General features: G+C 43.4%; 1 protein-coding gene across 1 annotated transcript in view; it reads left to right on the top strand.

Moving 5' to 3' along the window:
* The window catches only part of DAPK1 (death associated protein kinase 1), a 214,836-nt gene extending 200,681 nt beyond the window's left edge, over positions 1–14,155 (top strand). The window contains exons 25-27 of the mRNA XM_060100587.1: positions 2,067–2,255; positions 12,304–13,532; positions 13,986–14,155. Coding sequence (XP_059956570.1) covers positions 2,067–2,255; positions 12,304–13,532; positions 13,986–14,019 — 1,452 coding nt within the window. The 3' untranslated portion in view covers positions 14,020–14,155. The remainder of the gene's footprint in view (positions 1–2,066; positions 2,256–12,303; positions 13,533–13,985) is intronic.
* The last annotated feature ends 854 nt before the right edge of the window (positions 14,156–15,009 follow it).

Genomic DNA, 15,009 nt, shown 5'->3' with positions numbered 1-15,009 from the left:
TATTTAAATTTAATGGGGAAAATGTTTATTTAATAAATGATCTGGCACAACTGGCTATTTGCCTAGAAGGAAATTAGGTTGAACTCCTGCTCACTACATAGCGTAAAAGTAGACTGTAGGCAGATTAAAGCTTTTAAATGTAAAAAATAAAGTAATATCTTGATGTAAATGCAAGATAATTTATTTTTAAAATAACTTAGAAGTGCTTTGAGAAGCCTTTTAAGCCAAGTTAGAAAACCTCAGAAGTTTTCAAAGAAAATACACCAATATTTTGTCAAATACATTTGACAACATAGAAGATTTTTCTGGCAAATAAATTCCATAGACAAAGTTAAAAGGTGAGAAAGATTGGGAAAAAAATATTCTCAATGCCCCTGGCATATAAAAGGTTGCTATCCGTAATATTCAAAAAGCTGTCTGGGACTTCCCCGGTGGCGCAGTGGTTGAGAGTCCGCCTGCCGATGCAGGGGACACAGGTTCGTGCCCCGGTCCGGGAAGATCCCACATACAGCGGAGCAGCAGGGTCCGTGAGCCATGGCCTCTGAGCCTGTGCGTCCGGAGCCTGTGCTCCGCAACGGGAGAGGCCACAACGGTGAGAGGCCCGCATACCGCAAAAAAAAAAAAAAAAAAAAAAAAAAGCTGTCTGAAATAGGTAAGAAATGGGCAAATATCCCAAGAGAAAACTCCTAAAAAAAATGCTCCGGGGACTGTTCCTGCTTCTAAGCTCGAGTGTAACAAGGAGGACATGGCTTTCGCTCCCCTGCCTGGCAGGCACCGTCTTTAGTTATAACTCACCATTTGCCTGATAGAAGTGCTGTGCTTACAATACCAGGCTCCAGTTCTAGACATGCTTTTGGAATTTTCAGGAACCCTCTCCTCTCTCGTGAAGCTTGACCCTCGCTTTCTAAAGAGGGCTACACTACAGCAGAGTCAGTGGGCAGGGGGTAAGCCTGGAGGGCCTTGGAGAACCTGGTCACGGAAACCAGTGGGTGGGGATCAGGAACAGTGGTCTGTGACTGGCTCAGCGCCTGCTCACCAGGTGGGATGAGGGCCTGTGCTCCCTGGAGAGTCTTGAGCTGGGGTGTGGCATGATGTCTGCTTTACATAATGCACACCCCCAACTTCTGCCGTCAGGCAGATGAAGCTCACCAAACAAACTGCCTTTATCCCTGGGAATATTGTTCGTTGTATAGGTAGGGGGTGTAAAAGATGAGATTCAAGGGCTTCCCTGGTGGCACAGTGGTTGGGGGTCCGCCTGCCGATGCAGGGGACACATGTTTGTGCCCCGGTCCGGGAGGATCCCACATGCCACGGAGTGGCTGGGCCCGTGAGCCATGGCCGCTGAGCCTGCGCGTCCGGAGCCTGTGCTCCGCAACGGGAGAGACCACAACAGTGAGAGGCCCGCGTACCACAAAAAAAAAAAGATGAGATTCGAGAAGGGACTGCCTGATTAATGATGCAGTGCAGTGTATGGCTCATGGCATTTTTAATTAGCAAAGTGTGCTGATTATGAGTCTGTAACATAGACTGATTTATTTAACCAAGTTAAGAGAGTAAAAACTCATTTCAAGCCAATTACCAAGAATTAATCAAATTCGAAATATTTCAACAGTATGAATACCTAATACCATGAATACCTAATTTACTGGTAAAAAGCCATCTAATATTGATAAAGATACTTACTCTCTTTTCCTGTCTCTTTGTTCATAAAGTGGCCATCACCTGGCTGAAACCCTCACTCCAAGAGAGCGAGGGAGGAAAACATTAGGAGTTAGTGAACGTTAGTTAATTGAGTCCACAATTCCAAAGCCGTTGTTTGTGAATCCTTACCATCTGTTTAAGACGAGCAGTGGAAATGAAAGCCTCTATAAAACTTTATATTTGTTCAATAGATTCCGCTTAAAGGCAACACTGAAAAAACAAAACTTCCCCAGTACTTAACCAAAAATCACTGGTGCATCCAAAGAATTACATGCAACAGTGCAGATGTGAGCGGCATCATTATATCCCGGCTCCTCCTGAGTCCCCACAGCTGTGCGTTGACCTGCCTGTTCTGCATGTCCTAGGTCTGCCCTCCAATGACTCACCTGTGTGAGAAAATCATCTCCACGCTGCCCTCCTGGAGGAAGCTCAATGGTCCCAACCAGCTGATGTCATTGCAGCAGTTTGTGTACGACGTGCAGGACCAGCTGAACCCCCTGGCCAGCGAGGTGGACCTCCGGCGCATCGCCCAGCAGCTCCACAGTGCCGGCGAGGTGAGGGCTCCAGCCCTGGCAAGGGTCTGGGAGGGGGCCCTGGGATGCATTTCCAGTGTCTGAAGGTGGGATGAGCTGTGGAGGCTGAGTGGCAACTGCCCACTACCCATGATGTTTCCAGACGTGCGACTATCACAGGAAGCCTCAAGTGATTCCCCGAACTGCGGTTCTTTGCTCTGCTGTTCACCTTAAGAGCTGTTGTTTTGTCTTGCTTTGGTTGGTTTGTTTTCCGGCTTCTCTTAGTTTGGGAGCACAGTTCCTGCTACACTGGGTGACTGGGCCTCTCCTCTCTCTCCCTGGGGCAGCTGATGCTTAGCTGTGATTCCTGCAGCCTTCAGGATGGCTGCTCTCCATGGAGTGTATCAGCTCCAAACAGACCTCTTGGGCTCACACACAATCAAGAAATAGTAGTGACGTATCTTCAGGGAGAGAACATGTGGAGACACTAAGACATGGCAAGCAGTGATCCCCAGAAATGACCAAGAGATAGGAATCTCTCTTCCTGGTTCAGCTCTGGGCTACAGTTTGGGAACCCTGTTGTAATTGCTTCATATGCTGCCTGTACCTCTCAAGGGGCCATAGCCTTCACATTCTTCCATCATGTAAAATCAGGAGACAGTGTAAGCTAGTATGGGCTAAGAAGAACAGTTCTGAATATGAAAAACCAGAAGCAGTTCCAGGAATTTTACAAACCAGAAGCTTCCCTGCCCAGTCTCAGGTGCCATGTGGGGCCCTTGGCCATGGATTACATAGGTTTAAAATTCTACCTGAATCAAGAAGCCAGCGACCCTAAAAACTAGAGCCTCAAGCAGTGATTGTGTCAGTCTTTGAATTCCAATGAAACTACAGGCTAATCTACTGGCCCCTCCAGCAGTACTTTATTATTTTTTTTTCGTAACATCTTTATTGGAGTATAATTGCTTTACAATGCTGTGTTGTTTTCTGCTTTATAACAGAGTGAATCAACTATATGTATACATATATCCCCATATCACCTCCCTCTTGCGTCTCCCTCCCACCCTCCCTATCCCACCCCTCTAGGTGGTCACAAAGCACAGAGCTGATCTCCCTATGTATGCTATGCGGCTGCTTCCCACTAGCTATCTATTTTACATTTGGTAGTGTATATATGTCCATGCCACTCTCTCACTTTGTCCCAGCTTACCCTTCCCACTCCCCGTGTCCTCAAGTCCATTCTCTACATCTGCGTCTTTATTCCTGTCGTGCCCCTAGGTTCTTCAGAACCATTTTCTTTTTTTTCTTAGATTCCATATCTGTGTGTTAGCATACGGTATTTGTTTTTCTCTTTCTGACTTACTTCACTCTGTATGACAGACTCTAGGTCCATCCACCTCACTACAAATAACTCAATTTTGTTTCTTTTTATGGCTGAGTAATATTCCATTGTATATACGTGCCACATCTTCTTTATTCATTCATCTGTCGATGGACATTTAGGTTGCTCCCATGTCCTGGCTATTGTAAATAGAGCTGTAATGAACATTGTGGTATGTGACTCTTTTTTTGTGTGTCTGTGGTACGCGGGCCTCTCACTGTTGTGGCCTCTCCCATTGCGGAGCACAGGCTCCGGATGCACAGGCTCAGCGGCCATGGCTCACGGGCCTAGCCGCTCTGCGGCATGTGGGATCTTCCCGGACTGGGGCACGAACCCATGTCCCCTGCATCGGCAGGCAGACTCTCAACCACTGCGCCACCAGGGAAGCCCCCGTGACTCTTTTTGAATTATGGTTTTCTCAAGGTATATGCCCAGTAGTGGGATTCCTGGGTCGTGTGGTAGTTCATTTTTAGTTTTTTAAGGAACCTCCATACTGTTCTCCATAGTGGTTGTATCAATTTACATTCCCACCAACGGTGCAAGAGGGTTCCCTTTTCTACACACCCTCTCCAGCATTTGTTTGTAGATTTTTTGATGATGACCATTCTGACCGGTGTGAGGTGATACCTCATTGTAGTTTTGATTTGCATTTCTCAAATGATTAGTGATGTTGAGCATTCTTCCATGTGTTTGTTGGCTGTCTGTATATCTTCTTTGGAGAAATGCTTTCTGCCCATTTTTGGATTGGGTTGTTTGTTTTTTTGATACTGAGCTGCATGAGCTGCTTGTACATTTTGGAGATGAATCCTTTGTCAGTTGTCATATTCCCTCCCATTCTGAGGGTTGTCTTTTCGTCTTGTTTATGTTTTCCTTTGCTATGCAAAAGCTTTTAAGATTCATTAGGAGCCATTTGTTTATTTTTGTTTTTATTGCCATTTCTCTAGGAGGTGTGTCAAAAAGGATCTTGCTGTGATTTATGTCATAGAGTGTTCTGCCTATGTTTTCCTCTAAGAGTTTGATAGTGTCTGGCCTTACATTTAGGTCTTTAATATATTTTGAGTTTATTTTTGTGTATGGTGTTAGGGAGTATTCTAATTTCATTCTTTTACATGTAGCTGTCCAGTTTTCCCAGCACCACTTATTGAAGAGGCTGTCTTTTCTCCATTATATATTCTTGCCTCCTTTATCAAAAATAAGGTGACCATATGTGCATGGGTTTATCTCTGGGCTTTCTATCCTGTTCCATTGATCTATATTTCTGTTTTTGTGCTAGTACCATACTGTCTTGATTACTGTAGCTTTGTAGTATAGTCTGAAGTCAGGGACCCTGATTCCTCCAGCTCCATTTTTCTTTCTCAAGATTGTGTTGGCTATTCAGGATCTTCTGTGTTTCCAAAGAAATTGTGAAATTTTTTGTTCTAGTTCTGTGAAAAATGCCATTTGTAGTTTGATAGGCATTGCATTGAATCTGTAGATTGCTTTGGGTAGTAGAGTCATTTTCACAATGTTGGTTCTTCCAATCCAAGAACATGGTATATCTCTCCATCTGTTTGTATCATCTTTTTTCTTTCATCAGTGTCTTATAGTTTTCTGCATACAGGTCTTTTGTCTCCTTAGGTAGGTTTATTCCTAGGTATTTCATTCATTAGTATATAGGAATGCAAGAAATTTCTGTACATTAATTTTGTATCCTGCTACTTTACCAAATTCATTGATTAGCTCTAGTAGTTTTCTGGTAGCATCTTTAGGAGTCTCTGTGTATAGTGTCATGTCATCCACAAACAATGACAGCTTTACTTCTTCTTTTCTGTCTTGGATTCCTTTTACTTCTTTTTCTTCTCTGATTGCTATGACTAAAACTTCCAAAACTATGTTGAATAATAGTGGTGAGAGTAGACAACCTTGTCTTGTTCCTGAGCTTAGAGGAAATGGTTTCAGTTTTGCACCACTGAGAACAATGTAGGCTGTGGGTTTGTCATATATGGCTTTTATTATGTTGAGCTAAGTTCCCTCTGTGCCTACTTTCTGAAGGGTTTTTATCATAAATGGGTGTTGAATTTTGTCAAAAGCTTTTTCTGCATCTACTGAGATGATCATATGGTTTTTCTCCTTCAGTTTGTTAATACGGTTTGGTTTTTCTCCTTCAGTTTGTTTAATATATTTTATCACATTGATTGATTTGCGTATATTGAAGAATCCTTGCCTTCTTGGGATAAACCCCACTTGATCATGGTGTATGATCCTTTTAATGTGCTGTTGGATTCTCTGCTAGTATTTGTTGAGGATTTTTTCATCTATGTTCATCAGTGATATTGCCCTGTAGTTTTCTTTCTTTGTGACATCTTTGTCTGGTTTAGGTATCAGGGTTATGGTGGCCTCATAGAATCAGTTTGGGAGTGTTCCTCCCTCTGCTATATTTTGAAAGAGTTTGAGAAGGATAGGTGTTATCTCTTCTCTAAATGTTTGATAGAATTTGCCTGTGAAGCCATCTGGTCCTGGGCTTTTGTTTGTTGGAAGGTTTTTAATCACAGTCTCAATTTCAGTGTTTGTGATTGGTCTGTTCATATTTTCTATTTCTTCCTGGTTCAGTCTCGGAAGGTTTTGCTTTTCTAAGAATTTGTCCATTTCTTCCAGGTTGTCCATTTTATTGGCATATAGTTGCTTGTAGTAATCTCTCATGATCCTTTGTATTTCTGCAGTGTCAGTTGTTACTTCTCCTTTTTCATTTCCCATTCTATTGATTTGAGTCTTCTCCCTTTTTTTCTTTATGAGTCTGGCTAGTGGTTTATTAATTTTGTTTATCTTCTCAAAGAACCAGCTTTTAGTTTTATTGATCTTTGCTATCATTTCCTGCATTTCTTTTTCATTTATTTCTGATCTGATCTTTATGATTTCTTTCCTTCTTCTAACTTTGGGGGTTTTTTGTTCTTCTTTCTCTAATTGCTTTAGGTGTAAGGTTTGCTTGTTAATTTAAGATGTTTCTTGTTTCTTGAGGTAGGATTGTATTGCTATAAACCTCCCTCTTAGAACTGCTTTTCCTGCATCCCATAGGTTTTGGGTCATCCTGTTTTCATTGTCATTTGTTCCTAGGTATTTTTTGATTTCCTCTTTCATTTCTTCAGTGATCTCTTCGTTATTTAGTAGTGTATTGTTTAGCCTCCATGTGTTTGTATTCTTTACAGATTTTTTTCCTGTAATTGATATCTACTCTCATATCATTGTGGTTGGAAAAGATACTTGATATGATTTCAATTTTCTTAAATTTACCAAGGCTTGATTTGTGACCTAAGATATGATCTATCCTGGAAAATGTTCCATGAGCACTTGCGAAGAAAGTGTATTCTCTTGTTTTTGGATGGAATGACCTATAAATATCAATTAAGTCCATCTTGTTTAACGTATCATTTAAAGCTTGTGTTTCCTTATTTATTTTCATTTTGGACAATCTGTCCATTGGTGAGAGTGGGGTGTTAAAGTCCCCTACTATGATAGTGTTACTGTCGATTTCCCCTTTATGGCTCTTAGCATTTGCCTTATGTATTGAGGTGCTCCTATGTTGGGTGCATAAATATTTACAGTTGTTATATCTTCTTCTTGGATTGATCCCCTGATCATTATGTATTGTCCTTCTTTGTCTCTTGTAATAGTCTTTATTTTAAAGTCTATTTTGTCGGATATGAGAATTGCTACCCCAGCTTTCTTTTGATTTCCGTTTTCATGGAATATCTTTTTCCATCCCCTCACTTTCAGTCTGTATGTGTCACTAGGTCTGAAGTGGGTATCTTGTAGACAGCATATATACGGGTCTTGTTTTGTATCCATTCAGCCAGTCTATGTCTTTTGGTTGGATCATTTAATCCATTTATATTTAAGGTAATTATCGATATGTATGTTCCTATTACCATTTTCTTAATTGTTTTGGGTTTTTTATTGTAGGTCTTTTCCTTCTCTTGTGTTTCCTGCCTAGAGAAGTTCCTTTAGCATTTGTTGTAAAGCTGGTTTGGTGGTGCTGAATTCTCTTGGCTTTTGCTTGTCTCTAAAGGTTTTCATTTCTCTGTCGAATCTGAATGAGATCCTTGCTGGGTAGAATAATCTTGGTTGTAGCTTTTTCCCTTTCATCACTTTAAATATGTCCTGCCACTCCCTTCTGGCTTGCAGAGTTTCTGCTGAAAGATCAGCTGTTAACCTTTTGGGGATTCCCTTGTATGTTATTTGTTGTTTTTCCCTTGCTGCTTTTAATATTTTTTCTTTGTATTTAATTTTTGATAGTTTGATTAATATGTGTCTTGGCGTGTGTCTCCTTGGATTTATCCTGTATGGGACTCTCTGTGCTTCCTGGACTTGACTGACTATTTCCTTTTTCATATTAGGGAAGTTTTCAACTATAATCTCTTCAAATATTTTTTCAATCCCTTTCTTTTTCTCTTCTTTTTCTGGGACCCCTATAATTCGAATGTTGGTGCATTTAATGTTGTCTCAGAGGTCTCTGAGTCTGTCCTCAATTCTTTTCATTTTTTTTCTTTATTCTGCTCTGCGGTTGTTATCTCCAGTATTTTATCTTCCAGGTCACTTATCCGTTCTTCTGCCTCAGTTATTCTGCTATTGATCCCTTCTAGAGAATTTTTAATTTCATTTATTGTGCTGTTCATCATTGTTTGTTTGCTCTTTCGTTCTTCTAGGTCCTTGTTAAACGTTTCTTGTATTTTCTCCATTCTATTTCCAAGATTTTGGATCATCTTTACTATGATTACTCTGAATTCATTTTCAGGTAGACTGCCTATTTCGTCTTCATTTGTTTGATCTGGTGGGTTTTTACCTTGCTGCTTCATCTGCTGTGTGTTTCTCTATCTTCTCATTTTTCTTAACTTACTCTGTTTGGGGTCTCCTTTTCGCAGGCTGCAGGTTCGTAGTTCCTGTTGTTTTTGGTGTCTAACCCCAGTGGCTAAGGTTGGTTCAGTGGGTTGTGTAGGCTTCCTGGTGGAGGGGACTAGTCCCTGTGTTCTGGTGGATGAGGCTGGATCTTGTCTTTCTGGTTGGCAGAACCGCGTCCAGTGGTGTGTTTTAGAGTAACTGTGACCTTATTATGATTTTAGGCAGTCTCTCTGCTGATTGGTGGGTTTGTGTTCCTGTCTTGCTAGTTGTTTGGCATAGGCTGTCCAGCCCTGGAGCTTTCTGGTCATTGAGTGGAGCTGGGTCTTAGCATTGAGATGGAGATCTCTGGGAGAGCTTTCACCGTTTGATATTTTGTGGAGCTGGGAGGTCTCTGGTGGACCTATGTCCTGAACTCGGCTCTCCCACCTCAGAAGCACAGGCCTGACACCCGGCCTGGAGCACCAAGTCAGCCACACGGCTCAGAAGAAAAGGCACAAACAAAGAAAGAAAGGGAGGAAGGGAGAGAGGGAGGGAGCAAGGGAGGAAGAAAGGAAAATAAAGTTATTAAAAGAAAAAAAATTATTAAAAATTTAAAAAATTTTAAGTAATATTAAAATAAAGAAAGAAAGAAGAGAGCAACCAAAAAATCAAATCCACCAATGATAACAAGCACTAAAAACTATACTAAAAAAGAAAAAAATAGGTGGAACCCTAGGACAAATGGTAAAAGCGAAACTATACAGACAAAATCACACAAAGCAGCATACACATACACACTCACAAAAAGAGAAAAAGGAAAAAAATATATATATCTCTATATATAAAAAGAAAAGGAAGAGAGCAACCAATTCAATAAATATGTCTACCAATGATAATAAACTCTAAATACTATACTACAATAAACATAAAACCAAAAACAAATTAGATGCAGAAACCAAACCCCAAGTCTACAGTTGCTCCCAAAGTCCACCGCCTCAATTTTGGGATGGTTTGTTTTCTATCCAGGTATTCCAGAGATTCAGGGTACATTAAGTTGATTGTGGAGATTTAATTTGCTGCTCCTGAGGTTGCTGGGAGAGATTTCCCTTTCTCTTCTTTGTTCGCACAGCTCCTGGGGCTCAGCTTTGGGTTTGGCCCCGCTTCTGCGTGTAGGTCACCTGAGGGTGCCTGTTCTTTGCTCAGACTGGCCAGGGTTAAAATAGCAGCTGATTAGGGGTCTCTGGCTCACTCAGGCCGGGGGTAGGGAAGGGTACAGAATGCGGGGCGAGCCTGCGGCGGGCAGAGGCGTTGCAACAGCCTGAGCCGTGCCATGTGTTCTCCCGGGGAAGTTGTCCCTGGATCACAGAACCCTGGCAGTGGTGGGCTGCACAGGCTCCCAGGAGGGGAGGTGTGGATAGTGTCCTGTGCTTGCACACAGGTTTCTTGCTGGCTGCAGCAGCAGCCTTAGCATCTCATGTCCGTCTCTGGTGTCCGCACAGATAGCCGCGGCTTGCTCCCATCTCTGGAGCTCGTTTAGGTGGTGCTTTGAATCCCCTCTCCTCGTGCACCCCAAAACAATGGTCTCTTGACTCTTAGGCAGGTCCAGACTTTTCCCCGGACTCCCTTCCAGCTAGCTGTGGCGCACTAGCCCCCTTCAGGCTGCGTTCACTCAGCCAACCCCAGTCCTCTCCCTGGGGTCTGACCTCCGAAGCCCGAGCCTCAGCTCCCAGCCCCCACCCGTCCCAGCGGATGAGCAGACAAGCCTCTCGGGCTGGTGAGTGCTGGTCGGCAGCTATCCTCTGCATGGGAATCTCTCCACTTTGCCCTCTGCACCCCTGTTCCTGCGCTTCTCCGTGACTCTGAAGCTTCCCCCCGCCTACCCCCTGTCTCCACCCGCAAAGGGGCTCCTAGTGTATGGAAACTTTTCCTCCTTCACAGCTCCGTCCCTGAGGTGCAGGTCCTGTCCCTATTCTTTTGTCTCTGTTTTTTCTTTTTTCTTTTGTCCTACCCAGGTACATGGGGAGTTTCTTGCCTTTTGGGAAGTCTGAGGTCTTCTACCAGCGTTCAGTAGGTGTTCTGTAGGAGTTGTCCCACATGTAGATGTATTTCTGATGTATTTGTGGGGAGGAGGGTAAGCTCCATGTCTTACTCCTCCGCCATCTTGAAGGTCTCTCCAGCAGTACTTTAAATGATTGAATTCAAGGGTGGGGATAAACAAGGGATCAAACCTTACCTTGTAATATAGTGCTAGATATAAAAATACATATTATAACCATAATAATAAACTCACTCTTTTTAATACAGTATTCTCTTGTCTTGTGGCATTTGCCAGCAATTTTCTAGCTCATAGTGATTAATCCACATTATTTGGCATCACATCCCTCCTTGCCCTTGAGACTTTAATAAGTAAATGAAGACAGAATAACAAAGAAGGGAAATCTAAATCAGGTGGCCCCCATTCTCATTGGCCTCCAGCCCCTCCTCCAGTACTATTCCTGCCCTCTAGTAAGTAATCTAAGGATCTTATTCAGATTTCATCAGTTGTCCTGTCTTTTTTCGGCTCAGGATCCCACACTGCACTCAGTCATCTGTCTCCTTAGTCTCCTCCAATACGGGACAGTTTATCAGTCTGTCTTTTGTGACCTTGAGGAGATAGTTGTGTCTAGGACTAAACTGCAGGCAGTATTCCACCAAATGCCTTATCAAAAATTAAGTAGATACTGCTCTACATTCCAGAAATGTACACTCTAAGTCTCAATTTTGAACAGAATCATATCTACAAGGCATCTCAAAGATTTAAACCAGACTGTGGGGAGAAAAGTACTTCTTGTGCAAACAGGTCCAGGGTCTCAGCCTCCACGTGAGAACGGAGTCCACCTTGGATCACCATTCTTTGTAGAACTAGCCCAGAGTAGGGAGGGAAGGGAGGGATGGATAAGTGTTCTGTAAAGGGGAAAGTTGCTTCTATTTTTTGTCACTTTTTTTTTTCTTTCTGACTTCTGCTTTTTAAAGAAATGAATGTGACAGGAAAAGCTTAAGTCCCTTTTGGCCACCTCTCGCCACTTTCCTCTCTCCCCACTCCAGGGCCAACCACTGTCATGGTAGCATATCTTTCTAGACCTTTTTTATATGTATGTGTGTTAAAAATTTACCTAACAGTCTAATATTGTAACATTCTGAATCTTTTTTGAAAAATTTCAAGCATTCAGAGAAGTTGGAAGACTAGTACAATATCTCCTCATATCCTGAACACCTAATTTAACCAGTTGTTTACATTTTGCAACATTTGCTTTATCTCTTTCTCTTCTATTTATTTATTTGCTTTGCAAACATCATGACCTTTCACCCCTAAAAAATTTAGCTTGTACCTCCTAAGGAGAAGGACATTCTCCCACATAACCACAATATAATTAATTATCACTTCCTGGAAACATAACATTGATATAATACTATTGTTGAATTTATAGTCCTCATTCAAGTGTTTGCCACTTGTCCCAGTAATTTCATTTATAGCTAATTTTATTCATTTGTGTATTTATTTGGGGATTCAAAATCCAGTCAAAAATCACCCATTGCATTTGGCTACCCTCTCTTTCTCTCTCTCTCTCTCTCTGTCTTTTATTACATTGACCTTTTATAGGGGTCAAAGGTAGTCTTTTCAGAATCTCCCTTATGACATTGCCAAGCTGGTTTTTTGGCTCAGTATTGATTTTTGAGATCTGTCCATATGAATGTGCTGAGTCATTCCTTACAATATCTGCACAGATTTCATCCCTGCTCAGGCCCTTTAGTGCTCCGAGCAGCTGAAGCATCTGGCCATTTATGTTCCTATGTGTGACTTCCCGTTGTCCCCTCTGGCAGATCAACATCATGCAGAGTGAAACCGTCCAGGACGTGCTGCTCCTAGACCCCCGCTGGCTCTGCACCAACGTTCTAGGGAAGCTGCTCTCCGTCGAGACCCCACGGGCCCTGCACCATTACCGGGGCCGCTACACCATGGAGGACGTCCAGCGCCTGGTGCCCGACAGCGACGTGGAGGAGTTGCTGCAGATTCTTGATGCCATGGATATCTGCGCCCGGGACCTGAGCAGCGGTACCATGGTGGACATCCCTGCCCTGATCAAGACTGACAACCTGCACCGGTCATGGACGGATGAGGAGGACGAGGTGCGGGTCTACGGCGGCGTGCGCATCGTCCCCGTGGAGCACGTCACACCCTTCCCTTGCGGCATCTTTCACAAGGTGCAGGTGAACCTGTGCAGGTGGATCCACCAGCAGAGCGTGGAGGGAGACGCGGACATCCGCCTGTGGGTGAACGGCTGCAAGATTGCCAACCGTGGGGCCGAGCTGCTGGTGCTCCTGGTCAACCACGGCCAGGGCATCGAGGTCCAGGTGCGCGGTCTGGAGACGGAAAAGATCAAGTGCTGCCTCCTGCTGGACTCGGTGTGCAGCACCATCGAGAATGTCATGGCCACCACACTGCCCGGGCTGCTGACGGTGAAGCACTACCTGAGCCCCCAGCAGCTGAGAGAGCACCACGAGCCCGTCATGATCTACCAGCCGCGAGACTTCTTCCGGGCACAGACCCTCAAGGAGACCTCGCTGACTAACACCATGGGCGGGTACAAGGAGAGCTTCAGCAGCATCATGTGCTTCGGCTGTCACGACGTCTATTCACAGGCCAGCCTGGGCATGGACATCCATGCGTCAGATCTGAACCTCCTGACCCGGAGGAAACTCAGTCGCCTGCTGGACCCACCCGATCCCATGGGGAAGGACTGGTGCCTTCTCGCCATGAACTTGGGTCTCCCCGACCTTGTGGCAAAGTACAACACCAATAACGGGTCTCCCAAGGAGTTCCTCCCGAGCCCGGTCCACGCCCTGCTCCGGGAATGGACCTCCTACCCCGAGAGCACGGTCGGCATCCTCATGTCCAAACTGAGGGAGCTGGGGCGCCGGGATGCGGCGGACTTCCTACTGAAGGCGTCCTCTGTGTTCAAAATCAACCTCGACGGCAACGGCCAGGAGGCCTACGCCTCAAGCTGCAACAGTGGCACATCTTATAATTCCATTAGCTCGGTCGTGTCCCGGTGAGGGCAGCCTTTGGTTTGGGCAGGGTCTCTTCCAACTGCAGAGGCAAGGGGAACACAGCCCATCTTTCCCACTGCAGATTCTGGCGCGTCCCTTCCTACGCCCACATCCTGAAGGACGCCACCCTCCCTTCCGCTTCACCTATTTCTCTGCTACTACCTCCCTCCTCTCACACATTGCGTTGTGTGTGAATGGTCTTTCTAGTTTAAGAGCAGACCCTATCCTTTCCTTTGGCCATTTGAAAAGCTAGCCTCCCTCCATCCCTCATCCTCTAGTACCTTGCTTCTTACTGATAATTTTACTGGAATTCCTAACTTTTCAATGAAATTTTTTTAAACTATTATATTGATTGTCCTTTTTTAAAAAAAGTGCACATTTATCCAAAATGTGTATTTCTTATACTTTTTTCTTTGTTATACCATGTCCTCAGCTTATCTCTTTTATATTTGTAGGAAAAACTCCCATGTAAGGAATCCCACTGTATGATTTATAAACAGACAATATGTGAGTGCCTTTTGCAGAAGAGGGTGTGTTTGAAATCATCCAAGTCAGCCCGGAGCTGTCGCGAAAGAAACGCTCCCTCTCTGTCTCTTGCTGTATGCTGATCATCGCCAGAGGTGCTTCACCCGAGGGTTTTTTTTTTTTTTTTTTTTTTTTTTTTGGCAATTTTTATGTTTCCTTTGACAAGGAAAGGGGAGAAAGAAACCTCCTCTAGAGCAATTTCATGGCCAGTGTTGTTGCTACGATAAGACATGTTTGTGTTTGCTTTTGTTTCAACGTCAGTGTGAACATCCACGTGGAACCTGCAGACTGTCACGCTTCATCATCCCCTGTCATCTCAGGTAGAAGGCTGACACTGTTGTAGGGAGCCAAGACCTGTGTGAGAATTCAGAAGACCCCCGACTCATGATTTGTGGCAGTTTGTTGTCATTTGTGCATAGCAGATGGTTCTCCACATTTAGATCCTGGTTTGATAACTTCCTGTACTTGAAGTCTCAAAACGAAAATAAAGGAAGCAAGTTTTCTTGCAGTGATTTTAAATTGTGATAGAGTTTTAAATCGAAATAAGGGAACATGTCCTAATTCTTCTGTCCTGAGAAGCATGTAATTTTAATGTTATATCATATGTATATATATATATGCAGTATGTATATACATATATATTAATACAGGTATTTTTACTTAATCTATAAGATGCAGTAAAAAAGGTTTTCTTTTCTTTTTAGTTCTTTTTTTTTCTTTTCCGTTTTTTTTAATAAATAAACTGTTGCTTGTTGCATTAGTTTGTTGGTGTCTAATTCAAAAGGAATTCCTTTTCTTTGTTTTGTTTTCATTTGCCAGTACCCCACCTCGTGGGACAAACCAGTCCAGAAAGTGATTAAACCTAAACTCTCAGGGGTGGAAATCAACCCAGTTTATTAGGTACTTAATTATTACTAAAGTTGGGAATGCTGTGGGGAAGCAGAAAGAGCTCAG

The sequence above is a fragment of the Mesoplodon densirostris genome, chromosome 6, assembly GCF_025265405.1.
Source record: "Mesoplodon densirostris isolate mMesDen1 chromosome 6, mMesDen1 primary haplotype, whole genome shotgun sequence".
NCBI classification, from domain to species: domain Eukaryota; kingdom Metazoa; phylum Chordata; class Mammalia; order Artiodactyla; family Ziphiidae; genus Mesoplodon; species Mesoplodon densirostris.
This window is presented reverse-complemented; position numbering and strand designations above follow the sequence as displayed.